General features: G+C 38.1%; 2 protein-coding genes across 2 annotated transcripts; one reads left to right on the forward strand and one right to left on the reverse strand.

Moving 5' to 3' along the window:
- Positions 1 to 538: 538 nt before the first annotated feature.
- LOC100741616 (actin-related protein 5) lies at positions 539 to 3,467 on the reverse strand. The gene is made up of 7 exons (XM_003487451.4): positions 3,255 to 3,467; positions 2,836 to 3,150; positions 2,478 to 2,758; positions 2,186 to 2,404; positions 1,808 to 2,109; positions 1,563 to 1,743; positions 539 to 1,476 (listed from the first exon to the last, which is right to left on the reverse strand). Exons 1-7 carry the CDS (start codon positions 3,355 to 3,357, stop codon positions 853 to 855), a joined length of 2,025 nt encoding a protein of 674 aa, XP_003487499.1. The 5' UTR covers positions 3,358 to 3,467; the 3' UTR covers positions 539 to 852.
- Positions 2,607 to 8,221, forward strand: LOC100749592 (protein obstructor-E-like). The gene is made up of 4 exons (XM_003487517.4): positions 2,607 to 2,722; positions 4,840 to 6,111; positions 7,423 to 7,840; positions 8,101 to 8,221. Exons 2-4 carry the CDS (start codon positions 5,865 to 5,867, stop codon positions 8,126 to 8,128), a joined length of 693 nt encoding a protein of 230 aa, XP_003487565.1. The 5' UTR covers positions 2,607 to 2,722; positions 4,840 to 5,864; the 3' UTR covers positions 8,129 to 8,221.
- The last annotated feature ends 1,698 nt before the right edge of the window (positions 8,222 to 9,919 follow it).

Consider the following 9,919-nt stretch of genomic DNA (forward strand, 5'->3'; position numbering starts at 1 on the left):
TATATATATATATATATATATATATATATATATATATATATATATATATATATATATATATATATATATATATATATATATATATATATATATATATATATATATATATATATATATATATATATATATATATATATATATATATATATATATATATATATATATATATATATATATATATATATATATATATATATATATATATATATATATATATATATATATATATATATATATATATATATATATATATATATATATATATATATATATATATATATATATATATATATATATATATATATATATATATATATATATATATATATATATATATATATATATATATATATATATATATATATATATATATATATATATATATATATATATATATATACATATATATATATATACATATATATATATATATATATATATGTATATGTATGTATGTATGTATATGTATACATTATATTAACTGTATTGTGATGTTAACTTAAGCCATGGACAGAAACGTAGGAGAGATTTTTCGAGGTCGCTGTAGTAAATCCTCTTGCTGGGGTGAGGTATCACTTTCTCAGTTTTTTAGCTTATTCGACAAGCGCCGATAAACAAGCGGATGTCGATTATTCTCGATGAATAAAAAAAGAAAAACCAGAATGTACTCGCATAATTATCTTTGAATGGTAAAATGGCGATGATTGGGAACTGTACATTGTGATCAGCAAACAGACTACAATGTAGTTTGTTCGTGATTGAATGAACAAACGGAAACACTTGTGTAATAAAGTAGATATCCATAAAAAAATATCATCTGTATTTTCTATTCGCTTTAGTTTTATTATACTTTTACTCCATTTCAACGTCGACGACAGCATCCTCTACGATAACCTGTTCCGATGTCACAGGTGTCTGTATCGTAGGTAAAGGATCAGGAGAACGGGTGTAAGTATTACTGCTCAAGTGTTCTTTAAAATATTCACCACCTCTTTCCTCGTATTCCTTCTTACTCACTAAGAATTCAGGAAGGTTTCCATTCAAGCCAAAATCCCTGGCGCCATACCATGCATCTAGACTGGTATTTTTTGCAATATTTATTCGAAAACTCGATCCAAATGGTCGTATTTCACGAAGTTCACGATTCAATCTTTCGAGTAAGCCAGGAAATCTTGTCGGTCCACCCGTGAGAAATATATTTCCCACGAGTCGCGTCTGCTGCTCGGGCGGATAAAGCTTCAAAACGAAATCGATTGTCTCTGCAATGCCAGCTTCCATTGAACCAATCATCGATGGTTGAAATAATACTTCCGGAGCTCTCAAGCGTTCTACCCCCACGTGTAATTGATGAGTTTCTCCAGGAATCATAGGAACGTTAGATCCAGCACCATCGAATTCTGGATCGTGATGTCGTAGTACATCTTCCAATTCCATAAGCTTTTCTTGTTCTACCTCCGAGTCTGAATCTCCACCTTCCTGTGAAAGACAAATTAGAAACACGGTACAACTTTAACGTTATAAATTTCAGCGCGAAATGACAATAAATTAAAATTTACACAAACCCTATTTATAACTTTATAAACATCCCAATCTTCGTCTCTCATACCAAAATCATCATCGCGTTTTTCTTTTCTCGCCAATTGGCTTATTATGCGCATTCTTTCCTGTGCAGCAGCTGTTCTACGTTTCGCCATATCTTGTCTACGTTGTCTTTTTGCCAGTCGTCTTTCTAATATTTCTTGCCTATAGTGTAAAGAAAAATATATCGTAACATCGTTATAAAAACAACGAAGAAATCATTGGTTACCTTTTCTTTCGAACACCAGCGATCCATTCGTCAAAATCTTGTTGATCTTTAGGTTGCAAACTCGATTTTATTTTTGGTTTTTGTTCTTCCATCGCGATATTCTCCTCTTGCGAGTTAGCCGCTACTATCTTTTGTCTGGTTCTTTCTACTTTTGCTTGCAGATTATTAATCATTTTTATCAGATCTGCCTCATTTGCGAGAGAATAAGTTTTTAACGCTTGATCAAATTCATCCGTTTCACCTTCTTCTAATAAATCTTGAACGGCTAATAATTGATTTAGTTGTTCTTCGTCTTCTGCTAACTACAAATAACGATTATGTTTCGATCGTTCGTATCTAAATAAATTTATGGAAATAGATTTATAGAAAATTACTAACTCTCTCTTCTCTTTTTCTGGCGTTGATTTCCATTAATCTTCTAGCTAATTCGCGTTTCCTTTCCTTCTGCTGCTCGACTGTTAGACCAGGAGTATTTGCAGGAGCAACATAGGGTAATTGAACTCTTAATACATTTGTATCGTAATGATCTGGATCCGCCCATTTAGAAATTTCATCTTGATAACTTAAAGCTATCATCGAATGTTCATGTATTAATTCCTATATAGAGAAAATGGAATTATACGTTCTTTAAATCGTCATAGCTGGTGTATGCGATAAATCATCCATATACCTCTGCTCGACTAGGTGTAATTGCATTTACGTGTACTGGATATTTAAGTTGAAGCAACCTGTGCATGTAGGACGTAATGTGATATCCACCAACATTGATCCTTCTTGAGTTTACAGGATCTGCCTTACCATCTAATATAGGTATTATGTGCGTAGTGTGATATCCAATACTGATTATTAAACCATCCGGTGGACAATTATTATGCTGATAAGAAAATAAGCAATCCACTCCATATGCTATCGCAGGTACGTTGTAACATTCGAATAAAAGTTCAGCCATCACTAAAACGAATACAGCCATTACCTTCGACATAAATCTTAAAGTAACCTCAAATTTGTTTGTACGCTTATGTACTTACAGTTTCTGGAATAATTAGGATTCAGAAACGCTTCTGTTAAAATAATAGGATGATTTACCGCACCCTCTGTATCTATTCCCATATGAGTAAACGTGTAATCAAATATTTGTTCCTGTGCTTCAAAATGCGTTACCACGTTTCGATCAAACTGTGTTTTTAATTGAAATCGAACAGCTTCGATATTAGCTATGTCATTTCCAACCTGAGGTTCACCGTCCTTTTTTCCACGTTCCTTGCGTGGTTTTGCAATAAGATTTTTAAATATTAATTGGCATTCTTTTTCAGTAGCCCAACCAACTCTACAATTGTACGATCCTATAAGAAATCATTCGCAATTTTTTATTCCATTTACTTTATATTATATCTGTACTTGTAATTATATATTTATATGATATAATCAAACAATGTATTTAACTTACCATTATCAATTACAAGCGGAGTTGCTTCGCATTTTACTGTATCTGGATAAAGATGAATAATATCAGGTACAGCTTTTATGTCTTTTAATTCAAGAACTTCCATTATATATTTATGATATTTATTCCTTCTTTTTTAATAGATCATAAAGAATACTTGCATGCGTCGGTGCTTTGGGACATGATGTAAACAATATAACCAGTCGAGGAACTGTAATATCGACGAAATTGAAATACCAGCTACAAGATGGCGTGTAAATGCAAATGCGTTGTATCACCAACGTTTTAGTCAATGATTGCATCACGCGCAATCAATTCAAACGTTTTAAGAAAGAACATATATTTCAACTTTAATCTTTACCTTACTTACTAGTATTAATTATACTTCTATTCATTTTTCTATGTTGCGTGATATTTTGATTACTAACCTCACTTTTTGAACAAAATTTTTACAGTTTTTCCAAGTATTTCGTATATCACGCTCTATCAAAACTTTTCCCTCTTAACAATCGCAACTAACATAATATCTTGTTGTAAAGGTATCATAAAATAGTCCATGTTTCCTTTGTTCGTAATATTTGTTCTTATCATTTTCGCGCTTTCGCATATCCGTAATAAATCACGAACGAGTAACGAATGACGAGGCGACGTGATACGTTTGACTTTACAGCGCGAATCTAAATTGTTCTGCTTTCGCGGTCATTGGCCACAGGATATCGTTAAAAAAAACGATCGTTTGACGAAAGAAGAAAGCGAAATCGTATTTTTATTCAAATCACCGAAGGTTCGCGATCTCCTCTTCTCGTTTCACAATCGCGAGTATGTTTCACTCTCACGTCCGAGTTCTAACGTTTCGACGCGTGATTTTTTCATCGTAAAAGCCCGCGTATCGAGTCGTTTGCGCAAAGAACCATCGATCCTCTTATCTTATCAGCGAAACGTATAAAGATAATCCGTAAAATATCGCGAGAAGTCCTGTCGCCGGGTGTCGGTGAAACGTTTAAAGATTCGTAAAATAGTGGCGAAAGAGAAATCACGAGGAAATTAAAGGAACGTGGATCATGTTGACGAAGAGCATAAACAGAGCGAGAATATCGGGCGCCACGCGTATTCAAAGCATCCGGAAGAGAACGTGTGCGCAGAAGTAACGATATTAACATTCACGGACCCTTTCAAAGCGTTGCGCAATTATAATTTCACAAACGCGCGTGAAATCGTACGAACTGTTGTCGATCGATAAAATAACACGGTCGTTCTTCGTTTATTGCTTCACTTGCGAACGCGTTGAAAGAGATGGCAACGAACGAATAGCGTTGAAAGTCGAAACGAAACGAAACGAAACAAAACGAACGTTATACCGATATTTACTCTGCTTGTGACATTGGTCATCCTCGAGTCGTTGACCTTCTCTATTCTTCAAGTCTACGCGTATCTCTCGTTTTCCCGTTAACATTAGACAAATTTGCATCGTCAACGTTAGATTAACATCTATCAAGAGCCGTACTTGCGGCAACTCTCAGCGATCTATTGGATCTAAATTTAGCACTGTCAACGCCCAACATCGGATATTTCCAATTCTCTGTTTCAGCGGCTTTCAACTCAACCATCGAGAAAACTTACGGAGGAAAAATTGTCAGAGCACGAAACGTTATGGCACAGATTAATACCAACGTGTCGGATGTTATTAACTTTCTATGGAATTCGACGATCAATCGACAACAACGTACGAAAGGCGTAATTACGAACTTAAGTGGAAAAAACGAAACCTACACGAACACATGTATCGCCAGTTACTTAATTGCTATAACGCGTGCTCTACTCTGCACGCGTTACGTGTATTTTCATAGTACGCGCACTCTGCAAATCTTCGCCTCATCGAACCTTCCACAAACGCGTCAAAAATCCTCGATCTACGTGCAACAAAACGAATTCTACTTCTCGCCAAGTAAACGAATTACTTCCGTGCCACGAACGTTTCCTTCCTGCAGTAGCAGTAGCGATAAGACAGCCTCCAGCGATCAATCTGCCCCTTTGTTCTGCCAGTAAATTATCTCGAGCCAGAAGCAACGCGATTGAATCGCTGCGTTGATCGATGATAAGCTGTGACCAGATCGCCTATTCGCGTACCCGCACAGAGAGGAGTAGGGTGAGATTGCGCGTTACCCGGAAGTGGCAGGGATATTGGTGTCGGTGATACGCGTCCGTAGCCGATGGAGAAATAAGAAGAAACGCGGGAAACAGAAAGCGAAACGGGCGCAGCGAAGGTTTAGGCGGTGAGACAGTATCGGCAGTCCCGTGGAAGAAAAGCGGCGATAGCAGAGCGAGCAAGCGAGAAAGAAGTTTCGGCGAAAGGGGGGTGGGGGTTGTGAAATGCAAGCAAGGATGCAGAGGTGGTGTGGCAGGCGAATCAGGACCAGTTTCAGGTCTGCGTTCACGTCATATCCACGTTGCTACGTGCTGTCGACGGATCGGAAGAGAAGGAAGAAGAAGAAGAAGAAGAAGAAGAAGAAGAGGAGGAGAAACGGAGGAGTAGCGTGTTTTGGGCCATTGTGCTTTCATCAAGGGTTTAGAGGCGGAGGAAAAAGAGAGAAAATAAAAAATTGAAAAAGGACCATGTTTCTTCGAGTGTTTTTCCTTTTGTTGGTCAGTGTGGTGACCTTGAGCAGAGCACAGTTTCGGTGTCCCGAGCCAAAGGGTTTCTTCTCGGATCTGGAACAGTGCGATCTTTATTACGCTTGCATAGACGGCAAGGCGGAGGAGAAGCTGTGCAAAGACGGTCTCGTCTTCAGAGACGACAACCCTAAGAAGGAACTCTGTGATATTCCAGCTAACGTGCCTTGCGGTGACAGGACTCTCCTTCGTAAGTTACGCTTTCCTTAATCGTTTGTATCGACGAACGAGACGTTATTAACGCTCGATGGCACCAGCCATTAGGTTCGGTTCTACGTTTACGTATCGGGAAACGATACGAGCGTGTAAAACGTACGACGATACGAGCCATCGGTGACAGATGTGGCTTACATCGAAGACGAGGTAGAAACGACTTAAACGAAAGGAGGTGTTAGTTTTGTTTCATGTAGGAAGATACACGATCTTAGGTGCGCGTCTGTCGCAAAATATTCGAATCGTAAGATCGAGTTTTACGTTTGTTATTCGACATGAACGTTCTGACTACTGTTTCGATCAGAGAAATATGAATTTAAATGTTTCAGCATTGGGGTATCATAATGAAAAACGAGTACGGAGAATTCTCTTATTTTTAATCTCGAACGGATCTTAAAGCGCATGTATTTTCAAACGACGAACTATGTAGTTTTTAGGAGTTTTACGTATAAACGATCTTTCTTTCAAGAAATTTTCACGTAAAAGCTATTGAAACATTCTTTGAATGATTTACGATAGACATCGTGACGAAGTAAGAATCAATTTAAAAGTAGTATCACGATTGTAAGCTAAATCTAATCTACGAGCGAGCGAATCGATCGGCGAAGTGCAATCGCGTAAAGATCGCACGATACCGAGAACTTCGAGAAGCGAATTTATGAGAAACCAAAGGTGAAAGTTACATGTCTGATTGCGCGCACCAGAATATTCCGGTCACACTATCTTCTATTTTCATGAAATTCCGAACAGCAACGTGATTCGAATTGTCGATGCGGCAGAAATTTGTATCGATGTCCCATATCGAACATCCAATCGCCCGATCTAAAAATGCAAATCAGGTTTTTTCCCGATGAACGCAGCTCGATTTCGAATGCGCGAATTCGAACGCGCGCTAAAAGAACGACGCGACGATTAGAATGCGTGGCGAAGTTGCGAAAGACGCGATAAATTAGGACGAACCGGTTTCTCCGTAAATCCTTGGCTAAATTCGTCTTCAGACGTGCTTTTAATCCTCCTTGGCCTTTGTCTTTCTTTTTTTTTTCCTCCCGCAAGCGTTCTTTTATCGCTCGAATCGAAATCTTAACTCGTATGCTAATCTTTCCAATTCCCGTGGATCGAGTGGAATCCTAGTGAAAGGACATTTCTTTCTCGCTTCGCGTATAACCTTGCGTTAATTAATATCGTTTCTACGTTATGTATAACGAATAATATTAAAACTTTAACGTAGCCCGTTACTTTAGCCTAGTAATTCTATTTTAATATTAACTTTCGATGCTTAATTATTCAGAGGAACCACAGCCGAGCAAAGGATGTCCACGAGCTAATGGCTACTTCAAACACGAGGATCCAACCGCTTGCGATCGTTTCGTGAATTGCATCGATGGCGTGGCGCAAACAATGCCCTGTCCGCCTGGTCTGATCTACGAAGACAAAATGTCCAGCTGTGTTTGGCCAGCAGATGCCAGTAGATTGTGCGAGAACGTGAAGAGAGACGTTCTCGACGATGGATTCGTTTGTCCCGATGGCGATGTGCCCGGACCACTCGGCAGAATTCTACCCCATCCTACCTATCCTCATCCGGAGGATTGTGCCAAGTTCTACATTTGCAAAAATGGCGTGGTGCCGCAGAAAGGACAATGCGAGCCTGGTACCGTTTACAGCGAGGACAGCTTCAAGTGTATGGATCCGGAGAGCGTGCCTGGATGGTAAGGTTCAGTCCGATCTTAACGAGAAACTTTGACCGGATTGTACATCGTTATCGATCTTCGAAAGCGCGTCGTATAAAGAAAGATGGCGAAAGTAAGAAACGATATCGCGATAGCAACGAGCAACAGGACAGTGAAAACAAATTTGAAAATTAATATAGTAGCGTAGGTAGTATATGGTGTTTATCGGAGAGGTGACATAATTTTGTGCACTTTAGACGCAACGAAATTCTTATCTCTGTTGTCTCTTCTTGTTACAGCGAAGACTACTACAAAAACAAGAACTGAATAAAGACAAGGTGCCAGTTACTCAGCGATCACGTCTGTAACGCTTAATTTTTTACACTTAGGAACAATAAACCCGTGATACACTTACGTAAATGAGTAGCCTTTGCATACACCTCCCACGATAATTATACCTTTCTCCTTATGTAAACGGATATTACGCTCCGGAAATTTATAGTGCCGACAACTTTGTTACGGTTTGTTCTAATAGAAAGATCAATAACCGCGAGTTAATAACTGTAAGAAGGAATTCGCGATATAAGCGAAGAAAGAAAACGTAGCACGCGCGTTATTTTGCATTTGGTTGATTGGCAGAAGAGAACGAATTGGTCGCGATATTTTTGTTTAGTCGTTGCAAATAATTTCATTCGGGTAATAATTTTATCTAGAAATTTGCCTACTCTCGTGTCATAAAGAGCAAGAAACTATGGAATTACCAGATATTAAAAGTCTTCTACCGAGTTTCTCTAGGTGTTGATTATATAGAAAAGAGCATCGAATAAGAAACAATTACAGCTGTTGCTTTGAATCGCTGAAAATTGATCTTGTTTGAATACAATGAGCGACGCGTTATGGTAAAGGCTGGCAGACAATTTCACTTAATTCACCTGATTGCAACCTTTCTCTTTACGTAATTTACGATGTGCTCGATGAAACGCACTTCTCGCGACCCCGTTGGCCGATTTACATTTCTGCCGGGTCTATCTCGCTACTGAAAATTTGTGAAAGTTCGTGCTTCGTATCCGACATTTTGGAAAATCCTTTCAAAATATCTTGCACGTTAGCGATGTACAGCGACCACGAGAAGTATCGTGACACGTTGTTGTATTTGTTGTAGCATTTACGTACTAATTAATCAGTACATACGACTACAAAAATCTGATATCAGAAAATGGAATGCAGAACTCGTTAAAAAATTGCTTCGTCGAAAAATAAATTGCACAATATCGTAGAAAATTGTTTTCTACGAAAGTTTTATCAAACGTTTCGTCATTCGTAGTTCCTATTTTACATTTGCTTTTCTTTCTCTTAGATATTCGATTTTTTATAGTCAGCTATTTGCCAGATAGAAGATCGAAAGAACTCAATTAGCCATCGATCAGAGGCATGACCGTGACGTATTCGTTTCGTTGATCCGACTGGTTCACCGACAATGCAGATCATAAGTAGCGAGATCGCGATCGGCATTCGTCGGCTTTCACTGTCCATGCCGGGAGATCTGGTTCTCCCTTCAGGAGCCATTGCTCCAAGTAGCGATGACTGTTGCGTAAGGCCAGTTAAAGCCTCCAGGGGCTAACCGTACTTCATACATACATCCAGGAAATGTATTTGTACGGTCATACGTGTATATCGCGTACTCTCATTTTTAACCTCGTCGACGCTAATGCGATTCAACGTTGTACAAACGAATGGTTGATGAGCATGGTATGTATACATATACATTGGGAGATCGAGCGAATCTCATCAGGGAATATGCGTCGTAGGCAGGTAGTCAAGTAGTTAAAAAGTAGTTAGGTGGAAAGGATTTCTAACTCTACGATTCTACTTTACACGTGATTTTAATTTAACGCGCAGTAGAAGAGTTTAATTTAACGCGTTGGCTACTTGGCTGTTGTTGTTTCTCTTTAAGAACTCGTTTTGAAAATACGTATAAATTATCTGTAAAATTAGCTACGTAGCTCATTACGCTTCTACGTAGTTTTCTAAAGACAGATGTCAGTGATATTGGCAAATAACTCGCAGGGAACTAAAATTTTATTTGATGTAAAAATATGTTTTTCTATATTTCCGTGT

The sequence above is a fragment of the Bombus impatiens genome, unplaced genomic scaffold, assembly GCF_000188095.3.
Source record: "Bombus impatiens unplaced genomic scaffold, BIMP_2.2 scf_0155, whole genome shotgun sequence".
NCBI classification, from domain to species: domain Eukaryota; kingdom Metazoa; phylum Arthropoda; class Insecta; order Hymenoptera; family Apidae; genus Bombus; species Bombus impatiens.